General features: G+C 47.1%; 1 protein-coding gene across 8 annotated transcripts in view; it reads right to left on the reverse strand.

Moving 5' to 3' along the window:
- The window catches only part of si:ch1073-83n3.2 (uncharacterized), a 29,376-nt gene that overhangs the window by 2,219 nt on the left and 9,657 nt on the right, over nt 1-17,500 (reverse strand). For all 8 annotated transcript variants that reach the window (XR_009827635.1, XR_009827636.1, XR_009827632.1 and 5 more), the window contains exons 3-4: nt 15,239-15,272; nt 15,003-15,180 (exon numbers count right to left, since the gene is read on the reverse strand). Coding sequence is in view for 1 of the 8 variants with exons in the window: in XM_062062158.1 (XP_061918142.1) it covers nt 15,003-15,180; nt 15,239-15,272 (212 nt within the window). In the remaining 7 variants the exon portion in view is untranslated. The remainder of the gene's footprint in view (nt 1-15,002; nt 15,181-15,238; nt 15,273-17,500) is intronic.

The following is a 17,500-nucleotide window of genomic DNA, read 5'->3' on the forward strand; positions in this document are numbered from 1 at the left end:
TCATGCCACATCGTTTACGGTGGTCGCCCCACATCCTTTAAGATTTCATGCCACATCGTTTAAGGTGTCATGCCACATCGTTTTAGGTGGTCGCCCCACATCCTTTAAGATTTCATGCCACATCGTTTAAGGTGTCATGCCACATCGTTTAAGGTGGTCGCCCAACATCCTTTAAGATTTCATGCCACATCGTTTAAGGTGTCATGCCACATCGTTTAAGGTGGTCGCCCCACATCCTTTAAGATTTCATGCCACATCGTTTAAGGTGTCATGCCACATCGTTTACGGTGGTCGCCCCACATCCTTTAAGATTTCATGCCACATCGTTTAAGGTGTCATGCCACATCGTTTTAGGTGGTCGCCCCACATCCTTTAAGATTTCATGCCACATCGTTTAAGGTGTCATGCCACATCGTTTAAGGTGGTCGCCCCACATCCTTTAAGATTTCATGCCACATCGTTTAAGGTGGTCGCCCCACATCCTTTAAGATTTCATGCCACATCGTTTAAGGTGTCATGCCACATCGTTTAAGGTGGTCGCCCCACATCGTTTAAGGTGGTCGCCCCACATCCTTTAATATTTCATGCCACATCGTTTAAGGTGGTCGCCCCACATCCTTTAAGATTTCATGCCACATCGTTTAAGGTGTCATGCCATATCCTTTAATGTGGTCGGCCCACATCGTTTAAGGTGGTCGCCCCACATCCTTTAAGATTTCATGCCACATCGTTTAAGGTGGTCGCCCCACATCCTTTAAGATTTCATGCCACATCGTTTAATGTGGTCGCCCCACATCCTTTAAGATTTCATGCCACATCGTTTAAGGTGTCATGCCATATCCTTTAAGGTGGTCGGCCCACATCGTTTAAGGTGGTCGCCCCACATCCTTTAAGATTTCATGCCACATCGTTTACGGTGGTCGCCCCACATCCTTTAAGATTTCATGCCACATCGTTTAAGGTGTCATGCCACATCGTTTAAGGTGGTCGCCCCACATCCTTTAAGAATTCATGCCACATCGTTTACGGTGGTCGCCCCACATCCTTTAAGATTTCATGCCACATCGTTTAAGGTGTCATGCCACATCGTTTACGGTGGTCGCCCCACATCCTTTAAGATTTCATGCCACATCGTTTAAGGTGTCATGCCACATCGTTTACGGTGGTCGCCCCACATCCTTTAAGATTTCATGCCACATCGTTTAAGGTGTCATGCCACATCGTTTTAGGTGGTCGCCCCACATCCTTTAAGATTTCATGCCACATCGTTTAAGGTGTCATGCCACATCGTTTAAGGTGGTCGCCCAACATCCTTTAAGATTTCATGCCACATCGTTTAAGGTGTCATGCCACATCGTTTAAGGTGGTCGCCCCACATCCTTTAAGATTTCATGCCACATCGTTTAAGGTGTCATGCCACATCGTTTACGGTGGTCGCCCCACATCCTTTAAGATTTCATGCCACATCGTTTAAGGTGTCATGCCACATCGTTTTAGGTGGTCGCCCCACATCCTTTAAGATTTCATGCCACATCGTTTAAGGTGTCATGCCACATCGTTTAAGGTGGTCGCCCCACATCCTTTAAGATTTCATGCCACATCGTTTAAGGTGGTCGCCCCACATCCTTTAAGATTTCATGCCACATCGTTTAAGGTGTCATGCCACATCGTTTAAGGTGGTCGCCCCACATCGTTTAAGGTGGTCGCCCCACATCCTTTAATATTTCATGCCACATCGTTTAAGGTGGTCGCCCCACATCCTTTAAGATTTCATGCCACATCGTTTAAGGTGTCATGCCATATCCTTTAATGTGGTCGGCCCACATCGTTTAAGGTGGTCGCCCCACATCCTTTAAGATTTCATGCCACATCGTTTAAGGTGGTCGCCCCACATCCTTTAAGATTTCATGCCACATCGTTTAATGTGGTCGCCCCACATCCTTTAAGATTTCATGCCACATCGTTTAAGGTGTCATGCCATATCCTTTAAGGTGGTCGGCCCACATCGTTTAAGGTGGTCGCCCCACATCCTTTAAGATTTCATGCCACATCGTTTAAGGTGGTCGCCCCACATCCTTTAAGATTTCATGCCACATCGTTTAAGGTGTCATGCCACATCGTTTAAGGTGGTCGCCCCACATCCTTTAAGATTTCATGCCACATCGTTTAAGGTGTCATGCCACATCGTTTAAGATTTCATGCCACATTGTTTAAGGTGGTCGCCCCACATCGTTTAAGGTGGTCGCCCCACATCGTTTAAGGTGGTCGCCCCACATCATTTAAGGTGTCATGCCACATCGTTTAAGGTGGTCGCTCCACATCGTTTAAGGTGGTCGCCCCACATCGTTTAAGATGGCACGCCACATCATTTAAGGTGGTCACCCCACATCGTTTAAGATGGCATGCCACATCGTTTAAGGTGGTCACCCCACATAGTTTAAGGTGTCATGCCACATCATTTCATGTGGCATGCCACATCGTTTAAGGTGGTAGCCCCACATAATTTAAGGTGTTCGCCCCACATCATTTAAGGTGTTCGCCCCACATCGTTTAAGATGGTCGCCCCACATCGTTTAAGGTGGTCGCCCCACATCGTTTAAGGTGGTCGCCCCACATCGTTTAAGGTGTCATGCCACATCGTTTAAGGCGGTCGCCCCACATCGTTTAATGTGGTCGCCCCACATCGTTTAAGATGGCATGCCACATCGTTTAAAGTGGTCACCCCACATTAAGGTGGTTGCCCCACATCGTTTAAGATGGCATGCCACATCGTTTAAAGTGGTCACCCCACATTGTTTAAGGTGGTTTCCCCACATCGTTTAAGGTGTCACGCCACATCGTTTAATGTGATCGCCCCACATCGTTTAAGGTGGTCGCCCCACATCGTTTAAAATGGCATGCCACATCGTTTAAGGTGGTCACCCCACATAGTTTAAGGTGTCATGCCACATCATTTCATGTGTCATGCCACTTCGTTTAAGGTGGTCACCCCACATTGTTTAAGGTGGTTTCCCCACATCGTTTAAGGTGTCACGCCACATCGTTTAATGTGATCGCCCCACATCGTTTAAGGTGGTCGCCCCACATCGTTTAAGATGGCATGCCACATCGTTTAAGGTGGTCACCCCACATCGTTTAAGGAGTCATGCCACATCGTTTAAGGTGGTTGCCCCACATCGTTAAGATGGCATGCCACATCATTTAAGGTGGTCACCCCACATTGTTTAATGTGGTTGCCCCACATCGTTTAAGGAGTCATGCCACATCGTTTAACGTGGTTGCCCCACATCGTTAAGATGGCATGCCACATCGTTTAAGGTGGTCACCCCACATTGTTTAAGGTGGTCGCCCCACATCGTTTAAGGTGGTCGCCCCACATCGTTTAAGATGGCATGCCACATCGTTTAAGGTGGTTGCCCCACATCGTTAAGATGGCATGCCACATCGTTTAAGGTGGTCACCCCACATTGTTTAAGGTGGTTGCCCCACATCGTTTAATGTGTCATGCCACATCGTTTAAGGTGGTCACCCCACATAGTTTAAGGTGTCATGCCACATCATTTCATGTGGCATGCCACATCGTTTAAGGTGGTCGCCCCACATCATTTAAGGTGGTCGCCCCACATCGTTTAAGGTGTCATGCCACATCGTTTAAGGTGGTCACCCCACATCGTTTAAGATGGCATGCCACATCGTTTAAGGTGGTCACCCCACATAGTTTAAGGTGTCATGCCACATCATTTCATGTGGCATGCCACATCGTTTAAGGTGGTCGCCCCACATCGTTTAAGGTGTTCGCCCCACATCATTTAAGGTTGTCGACCCACATCGTTTAAGGTGGTCGTCCCACATCGTTTAAGATGGTCGCCCCACATCGTTTAAGGTGGTCGCCCCACATCGTTTAAGGTGTCATACCACATCGTTTAAGGTGGTCGCCCCACATCGTTTAAGGTGGTCGCCCCACATCGTTTAAGATGGCATGCCACATCGTTTAAGGTGGTCACCCCACATAGTCTAAGGTGTCATGCTACATCATTTCATGTGGCATGCCACATCGTTTAAGGTGGTCGCCCCACATCATTTAAGGTGGTCGCCCCACATCGTTTAAGGTGTCATGCCACATCGTTTAAGGTGGTCACCCCACATCGTTTAAGATGGCATGCCACATCGTTTAAGGTGGTCACCCCACATCGTTTAAGGAGTCATGCCACATCGTTTAACGTGGTTGCCCCACATCGTTAAGATGGCATGCCACATCGTTTAAGGTGGTCACCCCACATTGTTTAAGGTGGTCGCCCCACATCGTTTAAGGTGGTCGCCCCACATCGTTTAAGATGGCATGCCACATCGTTTAAGGTGGTTGCCCCACATCGTTAAGATGGCATGCCACATCGTTTAAGGTGGTCACCCCACATTGTTTAAGGTGGTTGCCCCACATCGTTTAATGTGTCATGCCACATCGTTTAAGGTGGTCACCCCACATAGTTTAAGGTGTCATGCCACATCATTTCATGTGGCATGCCACATCGTTTAAGGTGGTCGCCCCACATCATTTAAGGTGGTCGCCCCACATCGTTTAAGGTGTCATGCCACATCGTTTAAGGTGGTCACCCCACATCGTTTAAGATGGCATGCCACATCGTTTAAGGTGGTCACCCCACATAGTTTAAGGTGTCATGCCACATCATTTCATGTGGCATGCCACATCGTTTAAGGTGGTCGCCCCACATCGTTTAAGGTGTTCGCCCCACATCATTTAAGGTTGTCGACCCACATCGTTTAAGGTGGTCGTCCCACATCGTTTAAGATGGTCGCCCCACATCATTTAAGGTGTCATGCCACATCGTTTAAGGTGGTCGCTCCACATCGTTTAAGGTGGTCGCCCCACATCGTTTAAGATGGCACGCCACATCATTTAAGGTGGTCACCCCACATCGTTTAAGATGGCATGCCACATCGTTTAAGGTGGTCACCCCACATAGTTTAAGGTGTCATGCCACATCATTTCAGGTGGCATGCCACATCGTTTAAGGTGGTAGCCCCACATAATTTAAGGTGTTCGCCCCACATCATTTAAGGTGTTCGCCCCACATCGTTTAAGATGGTCGCCCCACATCGTTTAAGGTGGTCGCCCCACATCGTTTAAGGTGGTCGCCCCACATCGTTTAAGGTGTCATGCCACATCGTTTAAGGCGGTCGCCCCACATCGTTTAAGATGGCATGCCACATCGTTTAAAGTGGTCACCCCACATTAAGGTGGTTGCCCCACATCGTTTAAGATGGCATGCCACATCGTTTAAAGTGGTCACCCCACATTGTTTAAGGTGGTTTCCCCACATCGTTTAAGGTGTCACGCCACATCGTTTAATGTGATCGCCCCACATCGTTTAAGGTGGTCGCCCCACATCGTTTAAAATGGCATGCCACATCGTTTAAGGTGGTCACCCCACATAGTTTAAGGTGTCATGCCACATCATTTCATGTGTCATGCCACATCGTTTAAGGTGGTCACCCCACATTGTTTAAGGTGGTTTCCCCACATCGTTTAAGGTGTCACGCCACATCGTTTAATGTGATCGCCCCACATCGTTTAAGGTGGTCGCCCCACATCGTTTAAGATGGCATGCCACATCGTTTAAGGTGGTCACCCCACATCGTTTAAGGAGTCATGCCACATCGTTTAAGGTGGTTGCCCCACATCGTTAAGATGGCATGCCACATCATTTAAGGTGGTCACCCCACATTGTTTAATGTGGTTGCCCCACATCGTTTAAGGAGTCATGCCACATCGTTTAAGGTGGTTGCCCCACATCGTTAAGATGGCATGCCACATCGTTTAAGGTGGTCACCCCACATTGTTTAAGGTGGTCGCCCCACATCGTTTAAGGTGGTCGCCCCACATCGTTTAAGATGGCATGCCACATCGTTTAAGGTGGTTGCCCCACATCGTTAAGATGGCATGCCACATCGTTTAAGGTGGTCACCCCACATTGTTTAAGGTGGTTGCCCCACATCGTTTAATGTGTCATGCCACATCGTTTAAGGTGGTCACCCCACATAGTTTAAGGTGTCATGCCACATCATTTCATGTGGCATGCCACATCGTTTAAGGTGGTCGCCCCACATCATTTAAGGTGGTCGCCCCACATCGTTTAAGGTGTCATGCCACATCGTTTAAGGTGGTCACCCCACATCGTTTAAGATGGCATGCCACATCGTTTAAGGTGGTCACCCCACATAGTTTAAGGTGTCATGCCACATCATTTCATGTGGCATGCCACATCGTTTAAGGTGGTCGCCCCACATCGTTTAAGGTGTTCGCCCCACATCATTTAAGGTTGTCGACCCACATCGTTTAAGGTGGTCGTCCCACATCGTTTAAGATGGTCGCCCCACATCGTTTAAGGTGGTCGCCCCACATCGTTTAAGGTGTCATACCACATCGTTTAAGGTGGTCGCCCCACATCGTTTAAGGTGGTCGCCCCACATCGTTTAAGATGGCATGCCACATCGTTTAAGGTGGTCACCCCACATAGTCTAAGGTGTCATGCTACATCATTTCATGTGGCATGCCACATCGTTTAAGGTGGTCGCCCCACATCATTTAAGGTGGTCGCCCCACATCGTTTAAGGTGTCATGCCACATCGTTTAAGGTGGTCACCCCACATCGTTTAAGATGGCATGCCACATCGTTTAAGGTGGTCACCCCACATCGTTTAAGGAGTCATGCCACATCGTTTAACGTGGTTGCCCCACATCGTTAAGATGGCATGCCACATCGTTTAAGGTGGTCACCCCACATTGTTTAAGGTGGTCGCCCCACATCGTTTAAGGTGGTCGCCCCACATCGTTTAAGATGGCATGCCACATCGTTTAAGGTGGTTGCCCCACATCGTTAAGATGGCATGCCACATCGTTTAAGGTGGTCACCCCACATTGTTTAAGGTGGTTGCCCCACATCGTTTAATGTGTCATGCCACATCGTTTAAGGTGGTCACCCCACATAGTTTAAGGTGTCATGCCACATCATTTCATGTGGCATGCCACATCGTTTAAGGTGGTCGCCCCACATCATTTAAGGTGGTCGCCCCACATCGTTTAAGGTGTCATGCCACATCGTTTAAGGTGGTCACCCCACATCGTTTAAGATGGCATGCCACATCGTTTAAGGTGGTCACCCCACATAGTTTAAGGTGTCATGCCACATCATTTCATGTGGCATGCCACATCGTTTAAGGTGGTCGCCCCACATCGTTTAAGGTGTTCGCCCCACATCATTTAAGGTTGTCGACCCACATCGTTTAAGGTGGTCGTCCCACATCGTTTAAGATGGTCGCCCCACATCGTTTAAGGTGGTCGCCCCACATCGTTTAAGGTGTCATGCCACATCGTTTAAGGTGGTCGCCCCACATCGTTTAAGGTGGTCGCCCCACATCGTTTAAGATGGCATGCCACATCGTTTAAGGTGGTCACCCCACATAGTCTAAGGTGTCATGCTACATCATTTCATGTGGCATGCCACATCGTTTAAGGTGGTCGCCCCACATCATTTAAGGTGGTCGCCCCACATCGTTTAAGGTGTCATGCCACATCGTTTAAGGTGGTCACCCCACATCGTTTAAGATGGCATGCCACATCGTTTAAGGTGGTCACCCCACATCGTTTAAGGAGTCATGCCACATCGTTTAAGGTGGTTGCCCCACATCGTTAAGATGGCATGCCACATCGTTTAAGGTGGTCACCCCACATTGTTTAATGTGGTTGCCCCACATCGTTGAAGGAGTCATGCCACATCGTTTAAGGTGGTTGCCCCACATCGTTAAGATGGCATGCCACATCGTTTAAGGTGGTCACCCCACATTGTTTAAGGTGGTCGCCCCACATCGTTTAAGGTGGTCCCCCCACATCGTTTAATATGGCATGCCACATCGTTTAAGGTGGTCACCCCACATTGTTTAAGGTGGTCACCCCACATAGTTTAAGGTGTCATGCCACATCATTTCATGTGGCATGCCACATCGTTTAAGGTGGTCGCCCCACATCGTTTAAGGTGGTCGCCCCACATCGTTTAAGGTGTCATGCCACATCGTTTAAGGTGGTCACCCCACATCGTTTAAGATGGCATGCCACATCGTTTAAGGTGGTCACCCCACATAGTTTAAGGTGTCATGCCACATCATTTCATGTGGCATGCCACATCGTTTAAGGTGGTCGCCCCACATCGTTTAAGGTGTTCGCCCCACATCGTTTAAGGTGTTCGCCCCACATCATTTAAGGTTGTCGACCCACATCGTTTAAGGTGGTCGCCCCACATCGTTTAAGGTGGTCGCCCCACATCGTTTAAGGTGTCATGCCACATCGTTTAAGGTGGTCGCCCCACATCGTTTAAGGTGGTTGCCCCACATCGTTTAAGGAGTCATGCCACATCGTTTAAGGTGGTTGCCCCACATCATTAAGATGGCATGCCACATCGTTTAAGGTGGTCGCCCCACATTGTTTAAGGTGGTCGCCCCACATCGTTTAAGGTGGTCGCCCCACATCGTTTAAGATGGCATGCTACATCGTTTAATGTGGTTGCCCCACATCGTTAAGATGGCATGCCACATCGTTTAAGGTGGTCGCCCCACATCGTTAAGATGCCATGCCACATCGTTTAAGGTGGTCACCCCACATCGTTTAAGATGGCATGCCACATCGTTTAAGGTGGTCACCCCACATTGTTTAAGGTGGTCGCCCCACATCGTTTAAGGTGGTCGCCCCACATCGTTTAAGATGGCATGCCACATCGTTTAAGGTGGTCACCCCACATTGTTTAAGGTGGTTGCCCCACATCGTTTAAGGAGTCATGCCACATCGTTTAAGGTGGTTGCCCCACATCGGTAAGATGGCATGCCACATCGTTTAAGGTGGTCACCCCACATTGTTTAATGTGGTTGCCCCACATCGTTTAAGGAGTCATGCCACATCGTTTAAGGTGGTTGCCCCACATCGTTAAGATGGCATGCCACATTGTTTAAGGTGGTTGCCCCACATCGTTTAAGGTGTCATGCCACATCGTTTAAGGTGGTCACCCCACATCGTTTAAGGTATCATGCCACATCGTTTAAGGTGGTCACCCCACATAGTTTAAGGTGTCATGCCACATCATTTCATGTGGCATGCCACATCGTTTAAGGTGGTCGCCCCACATCATTTAAGGTGGTCGCCCCACATCGTTTAAGGTGGTCACCCCACATCGTTTAAGGTGGTCACCCCACATCGTTTAAGATGGCATGCCACATCGTTTAAGGTGGTCACCCCACATAGTTTAAGGTGTCATGCCACATCATTTCATGTGGCATGCCACATCGTTTAAGGTGGTCGCCCCACATCGTTTAAGGTGTTCGCCCTACATCATTTAAGGTTGTCGACCCACATCGTTTAAGGTGGTCGTCCCACATCGTTTAAGATGGTCGCCCCACATCGTTTAAGGTGGTCGCCCCACATCGTTTAAGGTGGTCGCCCCACATCGTTTAAGGTGGTCGCCCCACATCGTTTAAGATGGCATGCCACATCGTTTAAGGTGGTCACCCCACATTGTTTACGGTGGTTGCCCCACATCGTTTAAGGAGTCATGCCACATCATTTAAGGTGGTTGCCCCACATCGTTAAGATGGCATGCCACATCGTTTAAGGTGGTCACCCCACATTGTTTAAGGTGGTTGCCCCACATCGTTTAAGGAGTCATGCCACATCGTTTAAGGTGGTCACCCCACATAGTTTAAGGTGTCATGCCACATCATTTCATGTGGCATGCCACATCGTTTAAGGTGGTCGCCCCACATCGTTTAAGGTGTTCGCCCTACATCATTTAAGGTTGTCGACCCACATCGTTTAAGGTGGTCGTCCCACATCGTTTAAGATGGTCGCCCCACATCGTTTAAGGTGGTCGCCCCACATCGTTTAAGGTGGTCGCCCCACATCGTTTAAGATGGCATGCCACATCGTTTAAGGTGGTCACCCCACATTGTTTACGGTGGTTGCCCCACATCGTTTAAGGAGTCATGCCACATCGTTTAAGGTGGTTGCCCCACATCGTTAAGATGGCATGCCACATCGTTTAAGGTGGTCACCCCACATTGTTTAAGGTGGTTGCCCCACATCGTTTAAGGAGTCATGCCACATCGTTTAAGGTGGTCACCCCACATAGTTTAAGGTGTCATGCCACATCATTTCATGTGGCATGCCACATCGTTTAAGGTGGTCGCCCCACATCGTTTAAGGTGTTCGCCCTACATCATTTAAGGTTGTCGACCCACATCGTTTAAGGTGGTCGTCCCACATCGTTTAAGATGGTCGCCCCACATCGTTTAAGGTGGTCGACCCACATCGTTTAAGGTGGTCGTCCCACATCGTTTAAGGTGGTCGCCCCACATCGTTTAAGGTGGTCGCCCCACATCGTTTAAGATGGCATGCCACATCGTTTAAGGTGGTCGCCCCACATCGTTTAAGGTGGTCGCCCCACATCGTTTAAGGTGGTCGCCCCACATCGTTAAGATGGCATGCCACATCGTTTAAGGTGGTCACCCCACATTGTTTAAGGTGGTTGCTCCACATCGTTAAGATGGCATGCCACATCGTTTAAGGTGGTCACCCCACATTGTTTAAGGTGGTTGCCCCACATCGTTTAAGGAGTCATGCCACATCGTTTAAGGTGGTTGCCCCACATCGGTAAGATGGCATGCCACATCGTTTAAGGTGGTCACCCCACATTGTTTAAGGTGGTTGCCCCACATCGTTTAAGGAGTCATGCCACATCGCTTAAGGTGGTTGCCCCACATCATTTAAGGTTGTCGACCCACATCGTTTAAGGTGGTCGTCCCACATCGTTTAAGATGGTCGCCCCACATCGTTTAAGGTGGTCGCCCCACATCGTTTAAGGTGTCATGCCACATCGTTTAAGGTGGTCGCCCCACATCGTTTAAGGTGGTCGCCCCACATCGTTTAAGATGGCATGCCACATCGTTTAAGGTGGTCACCCCACATAGTCTAAGGTGTCATGCTACATCATTTCATGTGGCATGCCACATCGTTTAAGGTGGTCGCCCCACATCATTTAAGGTGGTCGCCCCACATCGTTTAAGGTGTCATGCCACATCGTTTAAGGTGGTCACCCCACATCGTTTAAGATGGCATGCCACATCGTTTAAGGTGGTCACCCCACATCGTTTAAGGAGTCATGCCACATCGTTTAAGGTGGTTGCCCCACATCGTTAAGATGGCATGCCACATCGTTTAAGGTGGTCACCCCACATTGTTTAAGGTGGTTGCCCCACATCGTTGAAGGAGTCATGCCACATCGTTTAAGGTGGTTGCCCCACATCGTTAAGATGGCATGCCACATCGTTTAAGGTGGTCACCCCACATTGTTTAAGGTGGTCGCCCCACATCGTTTAAGGTGGTCCCCCCACATCGTTTAATATGGCATGCCACATCGTTTAAGGTGGTCACCCCACATTGTTTAAGGTGGTCACCCCACATAGTTTAAGGTGTCATGCCACATCATTTCATGTGGCATGCCACATCGTTTAAGGTGGTCGCCCCACATCGTTTAAGGTGGTCGCCCCACATCGTTTAAGGTGTCATGCCACATCGTTTAAGGTGGTCACCCCACATCGTTTAAGATGGCATGCCACATCGTTTAAGGTGGTCACCCCACATAGTTTAAGGTGTCATGCCACATCATTTCATGTGGCATGCCACATCGTTTAAGGTGGTCGCCCCACATCGTTTAAGGTGTTCGCCCCACATCGTTTAAGGTGTTCGCCCCACATCATTTAAGGTTGTCGACCCACATCGTTTAAGGTGGTCGCCCCACATCGTTTAAGGTGGTCGCCCCACATCGTTTAAGGTGTCATGCCACATCGTTTAAGGTGGTCGCCCCACATCGTTTAAGGTGGTTGCCCCACATCGTTTAAGGAGTCATGCCACATCGTTTAAGGTGGTTGCCCCACATCATTAAGATGGCATGCCACATCGTTTAAGGTGGTCGCCCCACATTGTTTAAGGTGGTCGCCCCACATCGTTTAAGGTGGTCGCCCCACATCGTTTAAGATGGCATGCTACATCGTTTAATGTGGTTGCCCCACATCGTTAAGATGGCATGCCACATCGTTTAAGGTGGTCGCCCCACATCGTTAAGATGCCATGCCACATCGTTTAAGGTGGTCACCCCACATCGTTTAAGATGGCATGCCACATCGTTTAAGGTGGTCACCCCACATTGTTTAAGGTGGTCGCCCCACATCGTTTAAGGTGGTCGCCCCACATCGTTTAAGATGGCATGCCACATCGTTTAAGGTGGTCACCCCACATTGTTTAAGGTGGTTGCCCCACATCGTTTAAGGAGTCATGCCACATCGTTTAAGGTGGTTGCCCCACATCGGTAAGATGGCATGCCACATCGTTTAAGGTGGTCACCCCACATTGTTTAAGGTGGTTGCCCCACATCGTTTAAGGAGTCATGCCACATCGTTTAAGGTGGTTGCCCCACATCGTTAAGATGGCATGCCACATTGTTTAAGGTGGTTGCCCCACATCGTTTAAGGTGTCATGCCACATCGTTTAAGGTGGTCACCCCACATCGTTTAAGGTATCATGCCACATCGTTTAAGGTGGTCACCCCACATAGTTTAAGGTGTCATGCCACATCATTTCATGTGGCATGCCACATCGTTTAAGGTGGTCGCCCCACATCATTTAAGGTGGTCGCCCCACATCGTTTAAGGTGGTCACCCCACATCGTTTAAGGTGGTCACCCCACATCGTTTAAGATGGCATGCCACATCGTTTAAGGTGGTCACCCCACATAGTTTAAGGTGTCATGCCACATCATTTCATGTGGCATGCCACATCGTTTAAGGTGTTCGCCCTACATCGTTTAAGGTTGTCGACCCACATCGTTTAAGGTGGTCGACCCACATCGTTTAAGGTGGTCGTCCCACATCGTTTAAGATGGTCGCCCCACATCGTTTAAGGTGGTCGCCCCACATCGTTTAAGGTGGTCGCCCCACATCGTTTAAGGTGGTCGCCCCACATCGTTTAAGATGGCATGCCACATCGTTTAAGGTGGTCACCCCACATTGTTTACGGTGGTTGCCCCACATCGTTTAAGGAGTCATGCCACATCATTTAAGGTGGTTGCCCCACATCGTTAAGATGGCATGCCACATCGTTTAAGGTGGTCACCCCACATTGTTTAAGGTGGTTGCCCCACATCGTTTAAGGAGTCATGCCACATCGTTTAAGGTGGTCACCCCACATAGTTTAAGGTGTCATGCCACATCATTTCATGTGGCATGCCACATCGTTTAAGGTGGTCGCCCCACATCGTTTAAGGTGTTCGCCCTACATCATTTAAGGTTGTCGACCCACATCGTTTAAGGTGGTCGTCCCACATCGTTTAAGATGGTCGCCCCACATCGTTTAAGGTGGTCGCCCCACATCGTTTAAGGTGGTCGCCCCACATCGTTTAAGATGGCATGCCACATCGTTTAAGGTGGTCACCCCACATTGTTTACGGTGGTTGCCCCACATCGTTTAAGGAGTCATGCCACATCGTTTAAGGTGGTTGCCCCACATCGTTAAGATGGCATGCCACATCGTTTAAGGTGGTCACCCCACATTGTTTAAGGTGGTTGCCCCACATCGTTTAAGGAGTCATGCCACATCGTTTAAGGTGGTCACCCCACATAGTTTAAGGTGTCATGCCACATCATTTCATGTGGCATGCCACATCGTTTAAGGTGGTCGCCCCACATCGTTTAAGGTGTTCGCCCTACATCATTTAAGGTTGTCGACCCACATCGTTTAAGGTGGTCGTCCCACATCGTTTAAGATGGTCGCCCCACATCGTTTAAGGTGGTCGACCCACATCGTTTAAGGTGGTCGTCCCACATCGTTTAAGATGGTCGCCCCACATCGTTTAAGGTGGTCGCCCCACATCGTTTAAGATGGCATGCCACATCGTTTAAGGTGGTCGCCCCACATCGTTTAAGGTGGTCGCCCCACATCGTTTAAGGTGGTCGCCCCACATCGTTAAGATGGCATGCCACATCGTTTAAGGTGGTCACCCCACATTGTTTAAGGTGGTTGCTCCACATCGTTAAGATGGCATGCCACATCGTTTAAGGTGGTCACCCCACATTGTTTAAGGTGGTTGCCCCACATCGTTTAAGGAGTCATGCCACATCGTTTAAGGTGGTTGCCCCACATCGGTAAGATGGCATGCCACATCGTTTAAGGTGGTCACCCCACATTGTTTAAGGTGGTTGCCCCACATCGTTTAAGGAGTCATGCCACATCGCTTAAGGTGGTTGCCCCACATCGTTAAGATGGCATGCCACATCGTTTAAGGTGGTCACCCCACATTGTTTAAGGTGGTTGCCCCACATCGTTTAAGGTGGTATGCCCCACATCGTTTAAGGAGTCATGCCACATCGTTTAATGTGGTTGCCCCACATCGTTAAGATGGCATGCCACATCGTTTAAGGTGGTCACCCCACATTGTTTAAAGTGGTTGCCCCACATCGTTTAAGGTGTCATGCCACATCGTTTAAGGTGGTCACCCCACATTGTTTAAAGTGGTTGCCCCACATCGTTTAAGGTGTCATGCCACATCGTTTAAGGTGGTCGCCCCACATCGTTTAAGGTGTCATGCCACATCGTTTAAGGTGGTCGCCCCACATCGTTTAAGATGGCATGCCACCTCATTTTACGTGGTCGCCCCACATCGTCTAAGGTGGTATGCCACATCGTCTAAGCTGGTCGCTCCACATCGTTTAAGGTTGTCCCACTAATGCCAACTGTAAACATGCTATTATTAGCATTGTTATGTTAGCATGCTATTGTTAGCATTAGCATTCAGCTCATTCTCCACATACTATCTGCCCAGTCTGCTAACTGTTAGCAATTCAGTTGCAAAACGTGCAAAAAAGCCCACACAAGATCAAAAATGTCCGACCTCCGTCTCTGAAGGAGCCGCAGCGTTCGCTGACGTGGGCGGACGGCGGCGTGCCCTCGCTGACCCTGGGCGAGCCGGGGGGGTCCTTGTCGCCGGGGGAGTCGGGCGGGGGGTCTCTGTCGCTGATGCAGCGGGTGACGCTGCGCTGCCTCTGCAGGCTGGCAGGCGACATGACGCCCTGCAAACGGCAGAAGCTGAGCGAAGCGTTCATGGCGTCGGGAGAAATGTAAACTCACCTCTCGGACCTTCCTGAGCAGCTTCAGCCACAACCTGCAGGAGGACAAGACACCAGAGCAACTTTAGTGTTCACTTTTTAACACGTTTATATTAGCACTTTAACACATGTTTATATTAGCACTTTAACACATGTTTATATTAGCACTTTAACACATGTTTATATTAGCACTTTAACACATGTTTATATTAGCACTTTAACACATGTTTATATTAGCACTTTAACACATGTTTATATTAGCACTTTAACACATGTTTATATTAGCACTTTAACACATGTTTATATTAGCACTTTAACACATGTTTATATTAGCACTTTAACACATGTTTATATTAGCACCTTAACACATGTTTATATTAGCACTTTAACACATGTTTATATTAGCACTTTAACACATGTTTATATTAGCACTTTAACACATGTTTATATTAGCACTTTAACACATGTTTATATTAGCACTTTAACACATGTTTATATTAGCACTTTAACACATGTTTATATTAGCACTTTAACACATGTTTATATTAGCACTTTAACACATGTTTATATTAGCACTTTAACACATGTTTATATTAGCACTTTAACACATGTTTATATTAGCACTTTAACACATGTTTATATTAGCACCTTAACACATGTTTATATTAGCATGCTGGCTTTTTTCTGCTCATTTTGAAGGCATAAGCATTAGCGCTAAATATTGTTAGCACTCAGCGAATGATAGCTGTTAGCATGCTAACGTTAGTGTGCTACATTTTTTTAGCTGATTGTGTGAGTACTGTTTTGGTACTTCATGCCTGCTAATGTTAGCATGCCAGCATTTAAAATGTTTTTATTTCAGGTACGCATCTGTGAGTATTATATTTTGCTGCTTGATGCATGCTACTGTTAGCATGCTAGCTTTTTGAGCTAATTTAATGTCATATTTAGTTTTTCAGTAATAACTGTAAGCACGATATTGTTAGCATGTTAGCATAGTGCTGTTTGCATACTAGTTTTTTTAGCTAATTTAACAGATATACACCTCAATGTCATATATTTTGGTATTTCAATCAATCAACTGTAAGCATGTTATTGTTAGTGTGTTAGCATAATACTGTTAGCATGCTAGGTTTTTTTTGGATCAGATATACACCTCAATGTCATATATTTTGATATTTCACTAATGCTAACTGTAAGCATGTTATTGTTAGCATAGAATTGTTAGCATGCTAGGGTTTTCTTAAAATAATTTAGCAATCATACACCTCAGTGTCATATATTTTGTTATTTCACTGTTAACTGTAAGCATGCTATTGTTAGCGTGTTAGCATAATACTGTTAGCATGCTAGTTTGTTTTAGATAATTTAGCATGTATACACCTCAGTGTCATATATTTTGATATTTCACTAATGCTAACTGTAAGCATGTTATTGTTAGCGTATTAGCATAATACTGTTAGCATGCTAGTTTATTTAGCATGTATACACCTCAGTGTCATATATTTTGGTATTTCACTAATGCTAACTATAACCATGCTATTGTTAGCATGTTAGCATTGTACTGTTAACATGCTAGCTTTTTTAGATCATTTAACAGATATACACCTCAGTGTCATATATTTTTGTATTTCACTGTTAACTGTAAGCATGCTATTGTTAGCATGTCAGCATTGTACTGTTAGCATCCTATCTTTTTTAGATAATTTAGCAGATATACACCTCAGTGTCATATATTTTGATATTTCACTAATGTTAACCAAGCATGTTATTGTTAGCGTGTTAGCATAGTACTGTTAGCATGCTATCTTTTTAGTTAATTTAGCAGATATACACTGTAGCATCCTATATTTTGATATTTCACTGTTAACTGTAAGCATGGTATTGTTAGCATGTTAGCATTGTACTGTTAGCATCCTAGCTATTTTAGCTAACTTAGCAGATATACACCTCAGTGTCATATATTTTTGTATTTCACTAGTGCTAAGTATGTTATTGTTAGCGTGTTAGCTTAGTACTGTTAGCATGCTAGCTTTTTTAGCTAGTTTAGCACGTAATCACCTAGGTGTCATATATTTTTGTATTTCCACGAATGCCTACTGTAAGCAAGCTATTGTTAGCGTGTTAGCATAGTACTGTTAGTGTGCTAGCTTCTCTAGCTCATTTGTCTCACTTTTTTTTTGTGGGCGCTATCTGGCCGTTGTGCTAACTGTTAGCATTTCAGTTCGGCTTTGGCTCTTTAGCGTTCACACAAAACGTTTAGCGAAATTGCATTTTGTAGTTC

Source organism: Entelurus aequoreus, linkage group LG10, assembly GCF_033978785.1.
Source record: "Entelurus aequoreus isolate RoL-2023_Sb linkage group LG10, RoL_Eaeq_v1.1, whole genome shotgun sequence".
NCBI classification, from domain to species: Eukaryota; Metazoa; Chordata; class Actinopteri; order Syngnathiformes; family Syngnathidae; genus Entelurus; species Entelurus aequoreus.